General features: G+C 38.4%; 1 protein-coding gene across 7 annotated transcripts in view; it reads right to left on the bottom strand.

Annotated features, from left to right (window-relative positions):
* PPP1R12B (protein phosphatase 1 regulatory subunit 12B) overlaps nucleotides 1-20957 on the bottom strand; it is a 175757-nt gene that overhangs the window by 129226 nt on the left and 25574 nt on the right. For all 7 annotated transcript variants that reach the window (XM_045536244.1, XM_045536252.1, XM_045536247.1 and 4 more), the window contains exons 2-5: nucleotides 9589-9719; nucleotides 4743-4861; nucleotides 2269-2428; nucleotides 864-1008 (exon numbers count right to left, since the gene is read on the bottom strand). In XM_045536244.1, the coding sequence (XP_045392200.1) occupies nucleotides 864-1008; nucleotides 2269-2428; nucleotides 4743-4861; nucleotides 9589-9719 (555 nt within the window). The remainder of the gene's footprint in view (nucleotides 1-863; nucleotides 1009-2268; nucleotides 2429-4742; nucleotides 4862-9588; nucleotides 9720-20957) is intronic.

The following is a 20957-nucleotide window of genomic DNA, read 5'->3' as shown; positions in this document are numbered from 1 at the left end:
AGATAACGCCTTCATCTATCACAGAGGAAACATAACAAGAAACAGCAAATCCTTTAAATATAAAGTTTTATATTTGTAAAACAGTATTGAGAAAATCACACCATTTCTAATCCTTAATGCCTTTTTGCAAAATAATCAAGTGAAATCCCTACCTGTACCTGTTCTAAAATGGTCTTAATTGCTATGATAAATTCAATAAGGGGCTCTTAAAAACCTCAGAGGGAGGTCTAGAGCACATGTGCACTAAAGATTGAGTCACAGGAATCATCTCCCTTTAAGTGAGAGGAGGCCTGACAAGGAGGTTAATCTCTTTTAGGAAACGTCAGCACAATTAAGGAGCCAGACCCATAGTCTGAGAACGAAATCTGAGTTCAGGAGAGACGTGAGGCAGATAAAAACGTCTACTAATTAAAAGGCCATGTCTCTGGATTCCTAAAAAATCAGGAAACATAGGAATGGGAGTTCCAGAGTTTCTAAGTTGTTTGAAGTGAGGCTGAATAACACTATTATCAGCCAAACTCAAGGATACTAAAATCTTTCACACTTTACCACAATGACCTTCGGCTCCCTCAAAGTTCATTTTTTGCCAAGAGCAAATATGGTTTTTTCTTGTTTGTTTTAGGGTCTTCAGCATTAATGGAAGACTAGGTCAGGGAGTTTTATTTTACATGGACATGGCAAATATAGCTCTGTGCTGGTAGCAGGGGCAGGAGCAGAGAGGTGGAGGGCAGTATCACAGCCACAGCGACATACGTATTTCTCCACAGCAGTCAGCCTGGCTGTTAAACAGAGTTGTTAAATCTTTTATTTTAAAGACCCAGCTACCAATCTCACTGCCTTTTTAGAGGTGGAGGCTCACTAACCAGTTTGTTTCGGAGATCCATGTCACAGAGCGCCTCTGCCAGGATCGAGCAAGCCTCTTTCACTCCCCAGTGTGCCGCAGCATGGAGGGGGGTCCAGCCATCGTGATCCTGAACATTGAGTTCATAGCCAGCCTGAATTAAAAGTCTAGGGAAAAAATCCCAAACAAGACATTTATCTCCTCTAGATTACAGTGTTTTTTGCCAAATAAACTATTACCTAATTGATATTTCAGGTTTACTTCTGCCCTCTAAGGCGCAGCTTGGGTTTCCTAGTTACTACCTTGAGCACCAATCACAGACGGTCTTTACCAGCCCTCTCCAAAGAGTCATATGGGATTTCTAAGGCACATCCATGTCATACCATACAAACGTGTATGGAAAGGTATATTCCTGAGGTTAACCAAGGCCTGATTCAATTAGCCAAATCACACAACTCTATGAAAGGCACGTTTTCCATTTTCCAGAGCAGGGAGGAAGTGACACATAAAATGAGGACTCAGTTCTCTTCCAGGTACTTTACCAACTAGCTTTCTGGCTGGTCTTTCCAGGAAACCATATGTTTAGTGCTGACTCTCATACTGCCAATTTCTTGCTAACTATAAAGCTATAATCTTAACTTGTGTGCATGGAAAAGAAAAGAAATGACTCCTGAAGCCCCAAACTGCATTGGGGCCCTACAATATGGGTCTCCAGACATCTTCCAAGGGTTAAGCAGAGTATGGATGCTGCTCTCAGGCAGAAATAGAGTACCAAAGCACTGCCAAACCTACTAGAAACCCTGTATTAGGTGGAATAGGAAGCACTGGAAGAGTCTGGCAACAGCTGTACACTCAACGCCTTTAGAAACCCATGGATTTGGGAAAGCCTGTCAACATTAAGCACCAAGAGCTACATACAGCATGTATGGATGTAAGAAAAAATGAACAGGTAGAATAGTAGAGTTCAAATCTCTCATGTAAATTTGACTATCATATGCCAACTGAACACTCCACACTCAAGATCTATATAATTAATCTAATGATCCCAAAGAAATGATCTAAGTTAAAAACGACCAAATGATCACAAATCTGTCCTGTACTACAGGTCACAAGAGGAGGTGGTTGCAGGGATTGTAATGACAAATCATAGAACTGGAAGAGGTCTTGAAAGGTCACCTCCTAAGCCAGTACACCTCAACTCTGTTTCACATCATACATGTCACTGAAAAAGTAGAGGGATGGTAAGAAGAAGGGAGACCATCCATGGATGAATACCAGCAAAATGTGAGAAAAGACTGCACAATCAGAGAGGAAACCAACAAAAAAAGAAACATACCATTAGTTGAAAATCTAATTTACTCTCTGCTTCCCAAACCCATCTCACCTTCTCCCAGTCAACCAAACCCCTGATTATATGTGGACAATACCTGAGGACTTCAGAGTAGCCCTTGGCAGCAGCCACATGAAGGGCCGTGGCCCCTGAGCGAGCCTGCCTCACATCCTCTATTTTCCCGCTGTTGAGCCACTGGCGGGCATCCTGCAACATCTGCTGCTCTTCTTCTTTCCTTGACTGCTCCAGATCGACTCCTACGGAAACCAGATATGACACAGCCAGCATCACTAAAGCTTCAATTAAATCTGACAGGATATTCTCCTTCAATTCAAAACACATCATAAATATAACCACAAATAACCGTTTAGTCATCATGTTGGGTATTCACCAAATTTAGAAGAGCAATGGCATTCGCACACACATTAGTCGTCTTACTAGGGTTAAATCACCAGGTTAAATATTAGGTGACATACGTTCATTAACGGAACACACCTAATATTGTTTCCAATAGAACATAAAGACCAAAAGGACATTATTTTTACATTATTTGCACAAAGCTATAAACTTCTGAATCTTTTTACATATTATATGATTTTAGTTTCCCAACAATCCTGTAAATTGACTAGATATTACTATTCTCAATTAACAGATGAGGAAATAGAAAGGTGAGGTATCTTGCTCAAGGCCACAAAACACATTAGTGGTAGAGCTGCCACTAGAACTCTGATATCCTGGGTCCTTGTTGTTCTTTCCATTCACTACACCCTAAGATTGGTATCAAAAATCTTGGTTTTTAAAGTATGATATACTTTAAAAAACAAACTACCTTCAAAGTTCATTTCCATATGTAGGTAAATACACTCATCTGAAGCTATATAATCTAGAGCAGATGAGTGGGTGATCTGCAGTTTAAAAACCTGTCTGCATTCAAAGGAATGTAGATTTTGTTTCCCTTAAAAACATGGAAGAACTCCAAGAGTTTCTCCCTCAGCCAGCAACTCTCCAACGTCTGTGCCAGTGAAGAGGGGCTGAGGTGGGGGCATTCACCATTACATAAAGTAATGAAATATCCCAAATACAAACATCCCCATTCAAAGAGTTTTGCACTCATCAGCAGTGTTTATCAGTGCTTAATGTGCTCCCATTTGGCTCTCAAATGAGAACCTGTGAACTACTAAGGATCATCTGTCTGATTTGGGGAGGTGGATGGGGTGAAGAAGTAACCAATTTAGAACAGATCAAAATTCCAAACACAAAGAAGTGTTAATAATGCTGCAAAGTTAAGCATACATATGAATACCTCTTCTAGTATAGTACACTCCTTAACTGAAAAATCAGCAATCAAAATAGGAAAGTAGTTTCTCCAATCAAAACTATTTTTAAAAACCCTATTTTTTTTTTTTTTGGTAAAAAAAATGTGTTTGTAAATTTTAAAGCAAATCTTAGGAGATAAAACTGAGTGCGACTGGAGAGTAAACTAAGCATAAAATTCTTCAATTCAATAGGACACAAAAACTATACATGGAAGGTAGTGAAAACAAGCCGTTACCGACCTAGAACATCATTATTTTAAGGCAGGGTTGGCATACTTTCTATAAAAGGCCAAATATTAAATATTTTCAGGTCTGTGGCTCTTCCAGTCTATCACAACTACTCAACTCTGCTGTGGCAGCACAAAAGCAGTTTTGGATAATAGGTAAACAATGGGCATGGCAAAATTTGGCCCTGGCTGACTAAAGTTCATATAAGGAAAGGCCACTGGAGGTTAAATCCTTTGGGATGAACTGCAGATTGCAGGTAAGGTAGTTTAGCAGAAAGACTAAAAAAAGACTACAAATCATGTCCACAGAGTTTTATGATAGTTCTAGCAGACTTCCTAAGATCTGTCCTCCTTGCTTTCTGCCTAGTATTATTCACAATATTTTTTAATTAAAAGAACCCAGGGATTTCCAGGAGGAAAATCCCACTCTACTCTGTGAAATGGATTCTTCTAAACCTATAAAATAAGAATAAGCATTTTTAGAGTATATTCTTCTAAGTTAGCTTCCTTACCTTAACAAACTACCAGAATAATTTTCATGGTTAGTATGATTAAAGATAATTACAGAGGTTACAATAAATATTTTGACCAGCACTACTTTTAGCTTTCATCAAGGGAAAAGATGCAAAGTCACAAACTGAATCTGGCCTATACTCAAATTTATACTATATCTCATCATTTCTTTGGGTTCTACAATGTGTAGCAAAATCCAATACCATATATATATACGCGGTAAGACGCATTCACGCTCCTCATCAGATCACTCCTAACCACACAATGGTTACACAGCCTCAGAGTGGCAAAAACAAGGAATGACTGGTCATTCTTTTGGCATTTGGCCTATGCTTGTGTGAGTTATTTTTATAAGAGGATCCATGATGTTGGTAATTAATGATTAATGCTGTGCAGACAGATCTAATCCTCTCCTGTTATATGATAATGAAAAGCTCCACACAGCAAATGGATTAATTTCTGCAAGTGTCAGTGTCTGAGAGTCTCTCCTGGCCCCCGCCAATCTGCTAGGTTACCTTGCTTCTTTACTTGCTCCAGAAGCAGATCCTTCATGGCTGGCTCTTCTGCAAGGTCAGAGGGGACTTCACCTTCACTATTGACAATACCCACATTGGCTCCGTGGTTAATGAAATACCTGTGCAGACAAGACTCAGGATCAATATTATCTCTGTCACTCTAATATCAATTTATATTCATGCATCTGGGGTTCAATGCATAGCAAAGCCTCTATTTGGGGGTTTTAAATATGGTCCCAGACAAGGCATTCCATTATTCATTTCTAACTCCATTAGCCTTCAATAATTAGCACTGGAGGCTTCTCCATTTCCTGACTAGAGCAATGCCAACAAATAGGATTTCTTTCACATTAACATTACTAACCCCCATCCTCTGACTCCCAACAGATAATACCATAAGGAAGGTATGCTGCCTTAAGACTCACCCACCATCCTCCAGGTGCAAACACAGGTTTCCGAAAGGACTTATTGCACTTGTAATATTAGGAATTAAAAAGAGTCCCCAGAAGATAAGCAAAAAAGTAATTTTCACAAAAACTTTCCCAATGCCACATTGGAGTTTACCTTACGTGCATCCTTTTTGATTTTCAAAGTGCTTTCACATAAAATTATACCATGAGTCTTAGGCAACATTATGAAGTAGGTATTGTGTATTATTATCACCACTTTAAGAAATTGAGGTCCATACATGTTATTTAATAAATAATTTTCTCAAAATCACAAATGGCAAATGGCAGAGGCTATGACCACAATTTCAACTTCAAGTCTAGTTCATCTTTTCTCTATTTAAGCTACTTTTGGGCTAGTGAGAACCTCAATAATGCTAGGGTTCTCAATTCTATCAAATATTCATAAGTATTTAAAGAAGAAAGAAAAACTATTCAAATTAACCCATTCAACAATTCCATAAACATAAACATTTACTGGTCCCCTACTATGTTCGAGGAACTACATTTTAGACAATGTAGGAGATTTTTAAAAGATAATAATTGGCTATGGCATTTACAGAGTTGGCAGAGGAGAATGAATCAATGAAGATTAGATTTAGACCATGTTTCTGCTTTCTCAGTGCTTAGCACCTGGTATCATAGAGCCTCAATAAATGTTTACAAATTTATAGATCAATTCCACATATATAAAGCTTAAAGGCATTCACAATTCATCTAATTTTCAACCATCTCTTTCCTTCCCTCAGTCTCACAGGAAGATAGACCTTATTCAATTGCAAGGCTATCTGTGTTCTTAATTCTATCAAGTACCAGTATTCTGTCCATTAATGACCCCTTCATTTCCACATATTCAATAGCTCTTCTCTTCTGATTCCTCTCCCTCAGGCCAAAGGAACATTCTGCTACACCTTCCCCACCATGAAAAATCAAAGTACAAATAATATACACAGTAAGCACTCAATAAATGTTTACTGAACTGAACTGTACCCTATCCTCTATAATCAAACTGAACCACTTACTATTTGCAAACACATCCCACTCTCACTCAGCTCTCTTTCACAGCTCAAGTTGCTTCCTCTAACTAGATGGAACATTCTTCCTTTTCTTTTTCCTTGTAGAAATCTTTCACATCTTCCAAGGTTCATTTAAAATGCTTTTGCCTTCATGAAGACTTTGCCCGTTTTCGCCAACTGAATTCTCTCTTTCCTTCCTTTAACTCCATCCTCCCTCTTCCCCTGCCCCTAAAACACTAACTCTGGACCTCTGTCCTGACTTACACTGTACCTTGATGCACCCACTCCATTAGACTGAAAGCTACTTGAAGGCAACAAGTGTGTCTTCCTCACTATTATCATTGTCATGGCATCTGACACGTTCTCTTTACTCTTGGCACTCCATAAATATTGCTTGAATTACACGAAACATCTTAAACACTCTGCTCTGACATCCCTTTGATCCCTTATTAGATCAGGCACAATGTCACTCAGGTATACAGGCCTCTGTTTTCCCTCTTCGGATGTGCTTCTGGGTCCACAGTCAAGAAGATGTGTTCCTAGGACGTAATTTGGCTCTCTATTTTTTTATTTTTTCTAGTTTTAAGATAAAAAGTAAAAAAACCTCTTTAGTTTTACTTCTACCTGAACAAGAATTAAATGTCAACCTATCAAGTCATATCTACTTTATTCCTGAGAATCCTTATAGTTGCCCAAAGGCACAGAAATAGCTATCTATAAATATGCCCTTGGAAAATAAAGACTTGCTATCCTTCCTAGCTCGTCATTGATATAAGGTCTTTTTGCTACTATTCTAAGGTAGGAAGAAAAGGCATGAAATATATTCAAAAACTCAGAATAAATTAGCATCTCAATAAAATATAAAGCCAAACTAAATGCTATACCTTTCAGTCAACCTGCTGCCTCTAAGTTAAATACTTATTCATAGTAAAAATGTAAAAACACCCAGCTAACTAGTGTTAATCCTGAGCTCATTTTAAAATGAGAAAAAAATAGCCTCTAAATATCTCCTTTTTTGATGTATCATACTAAGTTCAAATATGAGACAAAAAAAAGATTATCATGGAACATGAAAAAGAATGTACTCAGATTCTTCCTGGAAAGCCAGTTTGCCTTTATTCATTTGCATTCCCTTGAAAGTCAGAGTTCCTAATGATTCTGGGAATAAGGGTATAAAGTGTAAGATCTTTAAGATACGAAAAGAAAAATGAGGAGGTGACTGAGGGCTGCTCTCATTAAAATAGTCTTTATTGGCCTTGAGGTAAAGCAACCAAAATGATAACACAAACAATGGGACTCCTTTCCATTGTGTAAAAAACAATGCTACATACTGCAAATAAGTAAATAATGACAATGAAGTCAAGAACTATCCAATAATGACATGCATAATGAAAGATACATTAAAGAAGGCCATCCCTACAACCACCACCCTCTGCAATAGATTCTGGTCTAGATCATCTCTCTCATGGTCAGACTTTCATATGTCTGATTTGTAATAATTTATATGAGGAAATAGTAATTCTCACAGATTTATTTCATTAAAGGTAATATTTTTTTGAGCCAGAGATCGTTAATTTTGCACTTATTTCCAAAGGAACTATGTTCATCCATAAAGATGAGTTAAAGAAATCATTGTTCAAAAGCATTTACAATCATTCTCTGTACCTAGCTACACAAAAAGAGGATAATGCCAACACAAGCGATCCTAATTCTAAGCATAAGCTCTCCTTAGAAAAGTGAAAAAAACTTAGGAAAAAAAGTAAATCCCTGAATTTAATGAGACTTGGTAGCTCAAATATCACAAACATGCACCTGAGCAAATAATCAAAAATCAGGCCCGGCATGGTGGCTCACGCCTAGCACTCTGGGAGGCTGAGGTAGGACGACCGCTTGAGGTCGGAAGTTTGAGACCAGCCTGAGCAAGAGCGAGACTCTGGCTCTACTAAAAATAGAAAAATTAGCCGGGTGTGGTGGTGTGTGCCTGTAGTCCCAGCTACTCAGGAGACTGAGGCAGGAGGATTATTTGAGTCCAAGAGTTTGAGGTTGCAGCAAGCTATTGGTAATGCCATTGAACTCCAGTCAGTGCGAAAGAGCAAGATCCTGTCTCAAAAAAAAAAGAATCAATGAGGGGCCAATATGTTGTATAAATGTTTCTTAAATAAATGTTCTAAGTAAAATCATGTTAACTCTTAGGCATCAGAACCTTGGCATTACTGCATAAGACTGAGTATCAGAGCCTTTCCTATGAGATTCTGAAAAGGGACAGCCTATAGGATGAAGAGTTGACTGACTTTTACTAAATTAGAATACAGTGAGGAGCCAAGAATGAAGAAATCTGCACTTGTTTGTTTCTGCTGGGTTTTTTTTCGTCCACTTTTTAGAACAAGCAGCCCAGTCCAACGCCAGAGCTGCTGCCTAATATTTCTCTGGCTCTGACTCCCCCTTTGTTTAACTTCTCCCACTGAATATCCTTGGCTTAACAGCAAACCCAGCAACTCGGGCTCTCCCTCAGGAAACCTGGGCAAATCAGATTCTGTGGGAAGTCATTCTCAGACTTCTACATGGCTGCCAACATAATTCTCCCTGCTGTCCACTGAATAAGAGAAATGTAACGGACCTCTAATCATTATTGAAAACGGCCTTAAAACAAGCAATCTGATTTCCATAGGACCACAGAATACCATGATTTTATTTAGAGAATTTACCTAATCAATCTAAATTTACGCTCATCTAGAATACACTCAGTTGCCTCATTTTAAAGATGTTTCAACTGCCCAAGTCTTTTTTCTATTAAAGATAACCTCCTTGATCATTCTTTCATACAACAGATATTTATTTAGTGCCCAGGTACTATGTGGTCACGATTCTTCTTTCCAAGGGAGTGGCAACTAGTTGTCACAGAGGTTAGTAGTTATTAATGTAACTTACTAAACATAGCCATTCAGCTAATCTGGAGAACAGACACCAATCTCTACCTTTCTTTGTTCCACATGTTTAGGCTCCTTCTTCTGCTGTTAACTACGTGAGTGCTATGATCAGTATGCCAGGCATTTTCTACTTTCATTTGTACTAAGCACTGATTTTTTAAAAAAAAAGCCCAGGTACAGCTGTTCAAAAATTGAACCCAGTCAGTACAAACAGGCAGACATCCCAGAAAATGTAAACTACCTGAGAATAAAGCAAATAAAAAGTTTCAATGAAAAAATTGTGGATTTAGCACTTTCATAACATATTGTATCAACTGTTCCTTAAAAACAATTCAGTTCCCTACTTTTGTAATCTGTAATGGATTATAACTACTTATGAAATTCAAACTCTTAAGACCAGAGGAGAAATAAAGACTATTTCTGCAAATACTCCAAACCGACAAAGAGACTCACTCACTCTGCTATGTTGAGATAGCCACAGGAAGCTGCTGCGTGAAGGGGCGTCCAGCCCTCATTGTCTTGCTGGTTTACATTGGCTCTGTTCTCCACCAGAAACTTTACCATGTCCAAATTTTCATCAATACAGGCCTGAAAAGAAAAGTCCGTTCATTAATTCAACAAATATTCATTGTATTTACAATGCCCAGCAGTTCTAATGATACATTGGTTTCTATTTCTTTCATACTAAGTGTTCACAGCCTGTCTTCTAAGGTCTGCAATCTTATGCAAGCCCCTTAATGTCTCCATGCCTCAATGTCTCAGCTGTGAAACCTATAATGATACTTAATCTTATTTACAGTACTATTAGGATTAATTGTAAAAATCATTTCTAAAGTGCTATAAATGGGTGGGCTGTTTCATCATTTCATCATTATATTATAAAAAGACATGTTAGAAAACACTGATTTGCTTATGAATTTTAAAAGAAAATAATCACACAAGATCAGATGCAATTTTCTCAATGGGAAGTTGTAGTTTAAGGCTCTAGGATTGCTAAATAACCCCCGCTTTGGTGAGAAAGGGTAGAGTGATCATTTCAAAGGGAAGAAATGTATTTTCTTTTCATGTATTTTCTGAATGGCTTCAAACAATATGGCAAAGTATGTTTGTAGTTATGAATGGTTAGGGAATCCTCATCTGCCCATATCGTGGCAGCAATTAGGAGAAAGCAGAGAAGCTTTTTGAATAAAAGCTTTAGGCTTACCATAGCCTAAAAGAAATAGTCACAAACAGCAATGAGATCTGCAAAAACCAAAACGCTGGCTTGACATAGCTATAGAATAGAAAAGAGGTATTATAGAAAGCCCACAATGACAAAGGCAATCATCGTGAAGGCTTAGATGGTTCCAAAACAGTTGGGATAATTCAGGACCTAGAAATAAATAAGACCTCTTTCTTAAAACTTGCCTCTTCATCCCCTTAAAAAACAAACAAAAAAAAAACAGTTAAAACTTTAGCTGAGGAAGAATTACCCAAATTTTTTTAAACGACTTTCACATTACGACATTTATTTGCCTTTTCATTGTGTTGACATTTACACTAATGATGCAAAGCAATGGTGGGTGAAACTGCCGATGCCTTAGCGTGAAGCAAGGTGATGTCACTGAAAGATACCAGCAGGTACTGTCTTCTTCCTCACTGCACACTCACAGTTAAAAAAAAAAAACCAAACCAGTTTCACTTAAGAATGGCCTTGATGAAGCAGCAAAAATTATTAATTTTATTAAATCTCAATCCTTGAGTATAAGTCTTTTTAATATTCTGTGTGACGAAATGGAAAGTATACTTACTTACAGTACTGCTGCGTACGTAAGTAGATGGTTGACTTTAGGAAAAAGTGCTGTGCATCTGAGTTATGAGAGGAATTAGCTGTTTTCATGGAACACTATTTTTACTCTTAGGAATAACAGACAAATTACAGTTATTCAGACTTGAAAATGAACACAGTGAGCCTGTCACTTCAAAAAAAAATAACTGTATTTGTTGCAATGATAAAATTAGACCATTCAAGTGAAAATTAGAATTTTGGGAAACATAGCCACCACCATGAGCCTGACAGCTTCCCAGTACTCACTTTTCTAATGAAATCAGTGGGACTATGAAACAAATGTGGATTCTTGATATTGTATAATAGAATGTGTTTACATTTGGAAGATCTATATAATATATTTTCCAAATAACCAAATGCACAGTGTTAGAAAGTCACTCACGGGTAAAAGATTCATTCAAAGGACAAGTTAGACCAATGAGTTTTAATGTAACAGATTAAGAAAAGTCCACTGACATGATTTCAGTTTCCACATTACAACTAACATTTAAGAAACTGCCATTTCTTAAACTACCAGTTCTTAAACTAACATTTAAGAAATTACCACTGTTGGAGTTTGGCAGAGTATCAAAAAAAAAAAAAAAAAAAAAAAACCAGCTACAACTGTCTCAACAGGCTATTAAAACACTTCTCCCTTTTCCAAAAATGTATCTATGTGAGGCTAGATTTTATACACTTTAATCAAAATAATATATCACAACAGATTGAATACAGACATTAAAAGAAAATTGTAAAAATATAATAGAAAACAATGGCACTCTTCTTACTGGGCTTTTTTGTTTTTGAAAGTACATACATAGTTATTTTTAATTAAAATATGATTTATATTAATATGTAAGGGGTTATTGTTATTTTTAATGATTTAATAAGCACGTATTTAATATAATTCAATAATTACATATTTTTTAAATTTCTCAATAATATATATATTAACCAATATGAACAAAGTCCTAAACAAGTTTTGTGGGTCCTGAATACATTTCCTTTACAGGAATCCTGAAATCAGTCTGATGACCACTGTCTTCAATCAGACTACCAAGAGATATTTTATGATGCTAATGAGCAACTGTTTACACAGTAAGAGATTACTGTGGGCAGGACCAAAGTTAGAACTCCAGAGGATCTTCATAACCACAGAACATAAGTAGTGCGTATCATGCCAAGAGAACTCACAGGAACTCCCTCCAGAGATAAACCTCATGTCAATCCTGCCTAAAGCAGGGGGATGGATGAAAAAATGTTGATTCAATTTAGAAGAAAATTTAATTAGGTAACTCTGGCTATAAAAAGTATCTTTGTTAATTTTTCCTAAGCCATTTGATAGTCCTTTTACAATTACTAAGATTACCTAAACATATCAGCCTAGATTTGATGTGATAAAATATAATATACTCCTCCAATCTCACCTGTTGAGGCCAATCTGGCTTTTATAGCCTGTATTCATAATGGTCTCTTTTTCAACAGCAGCTCCAGAGATTACATTTCTTCTATGACGTTTTTTAGGTTTATCAACTTCCACAAGCATTCCCCATTTACTCTTTACTCCTTTCCCATGTAAAATATTTAATAATTATTCATAATATTTTAAAATATTGCATAACTATGCTTATCACTAAATTGGCCATATATTACATGTCTGCCAGTCTGCAATTCCATGTATCAAGGTCTAGCCAGCCCACTGCAGAGTACCACACTCAAAACCGTGAACAAAGACTTTTAAGTGAAAGAAATGGAAGGGGGCACTTTTCAAAAAGTTGCTGGAGCTCAAGGAGAAGAAAATGTTTTAGAGGTTGTGCTAAATACACTCTTGGCCCTTAATAACAACTCCCATATCAAGAAGGTCAAATGTGCCATCTTAACCCGTGTGGGCCAGGACAGTTGGGTCAACTGTTTCTTGCTTGCTGGCAAAATTTCCTTGACTCTGAAGAACAATCTAAAAACTTAGCTCTGATGGCCACATTACTACCAGGCAGACTTCTGTAAGCCAATGTTTTCAGGATCATTCTTTGCCCTTTGAAGATGACAGCAGCCAAATTCCAGAGGGCCTAAAATAAGCCCAGCTAGTCCAGGTATCAAATGGGAGAAAACTTATCTTTTCTCTTTCCTTCTTTCTTACATATCCCTCCCCCTTCCTCATTTCCTTAATCTCCCTTACCCCATCACTACTTCAATTCTTTTCCTTTTAAATTTTATGATATTATGTCTATAAATGTCCAATCCTTGATACAATTTTTTTTTTTTTTTTTGAGATGGGGTCTTGCTATGTTTCCCAGGCTGGTCCCAAATTCCTGGACTCAAGCGATCCTCCCACCTTAGCCTCCCAAGTAGTTGGGACTACAGGCACCCACCACCATGCCTGGCTAATTTTTTTTACTTTTGTAGAGATGGGGTTCTCGCTCTTGCTCAGGCTGGTCTTGAACTTCTGGCCTCAAGCAGTCCTCCAGCCTTGACCTCCCAAAGTGCTAGGATTACAGGCGAGATCTTTGATTTTTAACAGTTTAATTATGATATGCCTAGTGTAGTTTCCTTGTACAGCTATGTGTGGCCTGGAATCAGACAGACCAGAGTTTGCATACCAGCTCTGCCAATGCTTGTAACTTTGAGTGGGGTACCTAACCTAAGTACCAGTGTATGTACTCATCTATGGCATTGGGAATACCACCTATGTCATGGGGTTTTGTGAAGATTAACGGAGATAAGCCCTTTGGAATAGTTCCTGACATTGCTGTTTTTAAGCTAATAGTTGAAAAAACAGCAACTTCCCCGGCGGGGTAGGGGGGAACCCACAAAATGTACTTATTTCTCACTCACCACAGCCCTCCTCCACCTCTAGTACCTCATGGAGGGAAAGCAATTTGGTTAAAAATGTCTTTGAACTAGCAAGATTTTGGAGCTTGCTTTTCAGTCCAACTTCAGAAAATTCTTAATGTTCAGAATGCTGTGGGTTCCTAAATTCAGGAACTGTATGAACAAAACAGCATGCACCATGGTTAAGCTGGAAGAGAATCGTCCCTGCAGGAGAGACCAACCAACAGTTGTAGGTCACTCGCTCTTATGAAATACCCTGGAGTGACTGTTCTCCCAAGCTCCTTCTCTTTCTCCCTCTCTTTTTTGCCTCCAGAAGAAGGCCTATGACTAAAGCATGGATGAGAGACGAATGGCCCCTGAACACCTTCTCAAGTGAATAATGACTAAATTTAGATGCCCTTCTGCCCACTCGATCTACAGCTGTGCTGCTGACTCATTCACGACTGAAGCATGGGAGATGAGCAGATTCTCCCGTGCATAAAACGGTGTCCAGGGACATGGACTCCAACACCATGATCCACACAGAGCTATGCTAAATCTTCCAGACAGATCGGTCTTTCATTTTGGGGGGAAGCAGGCTAAACAAGCTTTTGAGGTTACCTATGACAACAATGGGGACATTCTTCTTTGCCTTTAACTCAAATTCCTTCTGTTGTGGCTTAAGTCCACCTCCTCCTATTTTGCATTCCTGAAGACACACAGAATATTATTAAAGTAACAACTTGCTCTATGCGCCTTAAGAAATGAAGATATGATTTAATTATTAGTCCAAAAAAACTATTTAGAAAAATTGCCAGGTAGTAAGTTAAAGCTTCCTAAAATCAGCATGTCACATTTCTCTGGCAATGACAATCTCCAACAAAAAATACTTGATTTTGCCAATAAAATGAGGAAAGAGCACTGTGATCTCTCTACTGTACCTGATACTGCTCTCTCTATATCAAAGGCAAAAGAGACTGATGGTTGATCAGTGCCAGAGTTAAATCTGGGAGTGTAGAGAAGGCCTTACAAAACAAAGCCTTCTTGGTTCCCAAAATAGCCTGCAACTGTCACCACCACCAAGTGCCGGCTTTAAGAGCTGACCTTGCTATTGTACCTCAGAATATGGCTAATATTACCTGCCTCAGCCTCAGAACAACCCTGTTCTCCAGAAAACCCAGCTTCTAGGTGCCTGGGTAAATATGTTACACTAGAAGCTAAGCTTAGTGCAGCCTAACACCTACTTGTGTGGATTTTTCAGCCTGCAGCTTGCCTTGATTTCAATAAATCATGCTGACAAAAGTTTTGGGAAGGTACATCAAAAGACTACCAACAGAGTAAAAAGGCAACCCACAGAATGGGTGAAAATATTTGTAAATCATATATCTGTTAAGAGATTAATATCCAGAGTATATAGAGGACTCCCAAAACTTAGCCACAACAAGAAAACCCCCAAACAGGCGAAGGATTGAACAGACATGTTTTCAAAGATATACAAATGACCAATAAGCACATGAAAAGACGCTCAACATCATTAATTATTAGGGACATGCAAATCAAAACTACAATGAGATACCACCTCACCCCCAATTAGGATGGCTACTATCAAAAAAACATAAAATCACAAAAGTGTTGGCAAGGATGTAGAGAAATGAGAACCTTGTGCACAGCTGATGGGAATGTGAAATGGTGTAACCTCTAAGGAAAACAGTATGGCAGTTCCTCAAAATATTAAAAATAGAACTACGATTTCTATTCTATTCAAAAATAGAATTTTGGGTTTATACTTAAAAGAATCGAAAGCATGGTCTAGAAGAGATGTGCACACTCATGTTCGCAGCGACAGTATTCACAGTAGCTGATATGTGGAAGCATATTATCCCAAGAGTCCATTGCCAGATAAATGGATGAGCAAAATACGGTATAAACGTACGATGTATATATTCCAGAGGGAGCATGGCCCTGCTGACACCTTGATTTCAGACTTCTGGCCTCCAACATTGTGAGAGAATAATTTTCTGTTGTTTCAGGCCACCAAGTTTGTGATAATTTGTTAAGGAAGCCACAGGAAACTAATACAATTGGCACAGGGAATGGGAACCTACAGTGTCTGCCATATCCTCACTTCTTGCTATTAACTCAAAATCACAGTAGTGATTGATCCCTTCTTTGTCAGATGAAAAGTTGTCAATAAATTAATTATACCACTTTTTAAAAGTCAACTACATTAAACAGAAAGTTTTAGAAAGTTTTTGCCAATCTTTAGCTCAAACAACAAAATCCTGAGAGACCTAACCATGGTCCTCACATCACGCATTTTGCCGAAGGTATTCTGGCTGAGGACTGGAAGTAGGGTAGCAACGCTGATTGATGAGGTCCCTGTGAAACCCAAGCTCAAAGTCCCCTTGCTCTAATTAGGTAGCCTCACCATATGCCAAGGAATTACACAGTCATCCCTCAGTACCCATGAGGGAATGGTTCCAGGATGCCCTGCAGATCCCCAAATCCACTGATGTTGCTCCTTTTATATAATGGCATGATATTTGCATGTAACCTACGCACATTCCTCTGGATATTTTAAATCACCTCCAGATTACTTATAATACCTAATATAATGTAAATGCTATGTAAATAGTTGTTATACTGTATTTTTAAAATTCGTATTATTTTTTATTGTTGTATTGCTACTTTTTTATTGGTTTTTTTTTTTTCCCAAATATTTTCCATCCATGTTGGGTTGCATCCACAGATGCAGAACCCACAGATACAGAGGGCTGGCTGTGCAAGTAATTAAAGGTGATAAAGGAGTCAGTAAATTTGGAAATCCCCACCATCAGCAGATCATCACCACGAGAAGGTTTTAACATATTAGTAGTTAAGATTGACTGATCCAGGGCTTGAATCAACCCTTCCAAGTACCTGTCTCTCGATTCCAGTCATGATATAGTGTAACTACTGCTTAAGTGGGAATCATAGCAGCAGTCTGCTCCAGCATGACAGGTGACCCCAGCAACTGTCAGCCCCGTGTAAAAGACTCACAACCCCACTGGCAGAGACAGTTTGGCTCCCAGACGGTGAGAACTATATCTGACCAAGTACTCAGTGGTCAGACAGGCTCTGGACACAGATCTGTACCCTTTCAAGACAGATAGCCAAGAGAGACGGCAGAAGTAAAGAATTTTCCATGGAGTGTCATACTAAGATTTTTGTTCTCAGTAAACTGGCATATTATCCCAAGACTGCAAATGTTTACAAGTTAGGACCAGAGGACATCTTCTTTCAATTAAATGCAAATATCATATTACCTAAAGGTTATTAATAGTTAAGTTTCAAAAATGTGTTTATTCTGGATTCTTACAAGGCTTTCTCTAAATGCCCCAAGGCCTTACCCTCCAATGTTTCCCTCAACCTTCTGTACTCCGCTTGCATTTAACTACTTAAATGAAGAAAAGCTCATTAGGTTGTCTTACAGGTGTCACCTCAGCAACTTTTTTACTACTCAAAGATATATATGTCTGATCTCACTCTTGCCATCAATCAATTTTTTTAAAAGTTGAGAAGAAAGAAGATGAAGAAAGGGCCCAGAAGAAAGCTCCATCTTCTCAAAGCTCATGGGTCATCTTCAAACAGAAGTTTTATATTAATAGTCCCAATCTCCAAATCTCTACTTTGTTACTCACTGATAATCCTAATTTTGAGGAACAATAAATGAGGCCTAGTAATTGCAGTAAAAATCCCCAGCATGACTTTCTCTCAGGTCAAAGGAACAGACATAGCTGAATAACCCTGACACTTGTATCTAAGCAAGAAAGTCCTGAAATTACCTTCTTACAAATTCTGCACATAAAAGCTGACACACACTAAGTAATGGAATGATTCACCTTAACAGACTTGATCAAAAGAGGTTACTCGGAAAAAGACCTGTTATAACAAAGTTGTAAAGGAAGCAAAGAACGTGGTGGCCGGAGCAAGAAGCATTAGGACTTTCACTTTACAGATGAAGAAAGTTAGCCCAGAAAAGTTAAATGACTATGTGAGGTCACCTATTTAGTTGCCGAAGCACCTAAACGCTCTCTACCTACCAATTTAGAGGTGTCCAAAATAGAGTTCGCAGGCCAGGGTCAAGATATCACTTGGCTTACGGAACATTTTTACTGTCTGATACCACCTCCCTAAAAATAACTTTACTTTAACATATGTAGGGTAAACTGATATTAGTCTAGCCCTCCGATAATTTCATATGAGGAATGTGGCCACTTGGTCAATTTGAGTTGGTCACTCCTAACTAGACTAAATGCAAAACACAAAGATCCCATTAAAGTACTTTGGTTACCACTCTGTGTATTAGCATGAGTCTGGATTAGAAACCTCCCTCATATCTTGGCTACCTGTCTTAACCACGCCCCCCCAATGGTCTACCCTGCTGCCAACTTGGCATGTAGAGTAAATTGCTGTCCCATGGAGAGGGATTTTTCTATTTAACTCCAGATCACTCTGTGCCCATAAACAAGTGTTTCATAAGCCACAAGAGTACAGCCTGAAAGCTATGGCATGGGCAGTGCTCCACAGCTGTCAAGTAAGCCTGGAGAAAAGAAGGAAGACAGTTCTGGAACTTGAGTTGGGTAAGGAGTGAAAGCCACAAAGAAATGACAGGAAATTGAAATTTGCAGAAAGTATAAATCAGCACACCAAATTTTATCCCTAAAAAGAGATAATAAATAAGAGGTTGTTATTTTTCCAGCATATTTTCATCAAGAGTCTTGCATAGTAAAAGCTAGTAATAAATAAGCCCATATCACTTATTGTCATGTCCCCCCACAGGTAGAGTCCTATATGGTGAAGGTACTTAGAGAAAACAGTTACATAACCCTACCCAGGACAGTATACTAGTTAAGAGAACAGACTATGGAACAAGACTTTCTAGGTTCAAATCCCAGGCCTACCAGTTAGTAGTACTGTGTTCTTGGAACAAGTTATTTCTGTGTGCTTTAGGTTCTTCATCTGTAAAATTATCATACCAACCTAGTAACTACTTCATGGGGTTACTATTAGGGTTTAATGAGCTAATGCACATAAAAACGGTGCCTGGCACACACTTAAATGCTATGTAAGTGTTAGCTGCTGTTATTATTATTATTATTATCACCCTTGTATAGTCTCTAAGAGTTAGCAAGGGACATTCCTTTCTATATAAGAAAGGGCAAAAATGATATTCTTGAAATAAACATAAACGTAGTACAAACTCTACGTAAGTTCCTATATATGTAAACAGACTGCACAGTTAGAAGGAAGTGAATTAAAGTTAGGATTACAGGAAGGGAAAGACAACGGGCCGGGACCTCTACAGCTGACTCCTGTAGGCTGGGAAAGGACGTTCGCAGGCTGCAGACTGGGTTTTACCATGACGGAGTCGCTGGCTGCGGAGGGTCCATCAGATCTATTGTTAGCACGAGCAGAAAATCTGAGAAGACAGATTTAAGTTCCGGATCTGACACTGACTCATGTTACCAAAGAACAGGTTAAGAATTTGTCTCAGTAATCAGTGTTCCCTGACTGTAAAGTGCTTTTCCATTTATTCATGTAACAAATATTTACTAAGGCCTGTACTATGCCAGACACGGTCCTTAGGGGAAGATGCAGGAATCCAAAATGATTAAGACTTTACCGTTTAGTAGTGGAAAGAGATACGCAAATGATACAATGCAAGAGAAATCATACTCTAATATAACGAGACGTAAGTACAAAGTGCTCTGGTACAGAGTAAGATGTCACTAATGGTCTAGGTGTGACAGGAAACACCTCCCGGTATGGACATTATTTACCTGAGTCATAAAGGAGAATGAGTTAGCCTGCTGAAAAAGCAGCGATGAAGAGATTCTGAAGCAAAAGGAACAGTACACACAAGGGTCTGTAGGAGCGAGAAGATGACAGTTTTTTGGAATGGTGAAAGTATGGCATGCTTGTGCTCAGACAGGGGTGCAGATGTGCATAAACATCTGAGCAGGGCTTCATGTACCATACTGCGGACTTTGACCTTTACCCTGTAGGCTAACGGGAAATAGAAGGAGAAAAAGCAGCTAGGTTCGGTTGGCAACTATGAAGGTTCTGTATCCCATCCCATGATAAATAAAGAATTTAGCCTTTATCCTGAAGGCAACAGGGAGGTGTCAAGGTTTTTAAACCAGAGAGTGATACTATCAGAATTTTATCTTATTAGGATAACTGCGTGGGAATATGAAGATTGAACTGCTGGCAGGAAAAAAATCGTAAGAGATACTATTTAGGAAATTGTAACCCAGGCTAGAGAGGATGAGGTAAGGTATGGGTGGTGGAGACAATGGCGAGGAGATGGCTTTGAGAAGCATCCTTGAGGTAGAATGGACAGAACAGGGTGACTGATAAGAATGTCAGTGGTGAGAAAGGATAACATGAAGATTTTTAAGAGCTTTAGGACCCCGGATGGATTGTGACACCACTTAGACAAAACAGGGAATATAAGAAAGTCTTAGAAGTCTTTTCTGTATCTGATTCCAAACTAGTGCTAATTTCTCTTAAAGCCTAAGTGACTTACATTCAGGAACCATATCTGAGCAACAAACTAGCATGCACTGCTGCCCTTTCCATATTAAATAATCCTAAAGTGAGCCCACAGAAATAGATGCCAGCCAGCCCAACCTCGCAGCTGTTCCCTGCCCCACAGCAAAGTCCTGGTGGGGTCAGTGTCATGAGTACTGTGGTGCGGCCCTGGCAAGGCACAGTGTACAGCACACACACAACAGGGGAATCGAGGTTACAGTACAAGGTCTCAGATACAGCTGAAATCTCTTTAAGTCACATGTTTGTGACAACAATGGTGACTTCACAACTCAAGAGGATGCCCTCAATTTCTTCTCTAAAATTGGAATCTTTGGAATAGAAAAATAGTAAATTAAAAATATTTTGTTTGGCCCACATGGTGTTATAAAAATAAAGATTTTTCACACAAAAAAATTCTATATTTGAAACTTCTTTTTAAAAAATAGAATATATGACAACACAAAGTAACAGTCGGTTGGAGTTGAGTAGCGGTTGCATTCTTCAGGCAGAGCATGAGTATCTCAGTGCTCCAGGCCCCACCTCTCTCTACTGTGCTATACTGGGGCTACTTCATTAACTTAATATTACCTCCCCATACCCTTTATTTTCTCAAAATATTTTCTTATGAAAATGTT

This window comes from Lemur catta, chromosome 23 (assembly GCF_020740605.2).
Source record: "Lemur catta isolate mLemCat1 chromosome 23, mLemCat1.pri, whole genome shotgun sequence".
NCBI classification, from domain to species: domain Eukaryota; kingdom Metazoa; phylum Chordata; class Mammalia; order Primates; family Lemuridae; genus Lemur; species Lemur catta.
Note: the sequence above shows the minus strand (reverse complement) of the source record. Positions and strands in the feature narration are given on the sequence as shown.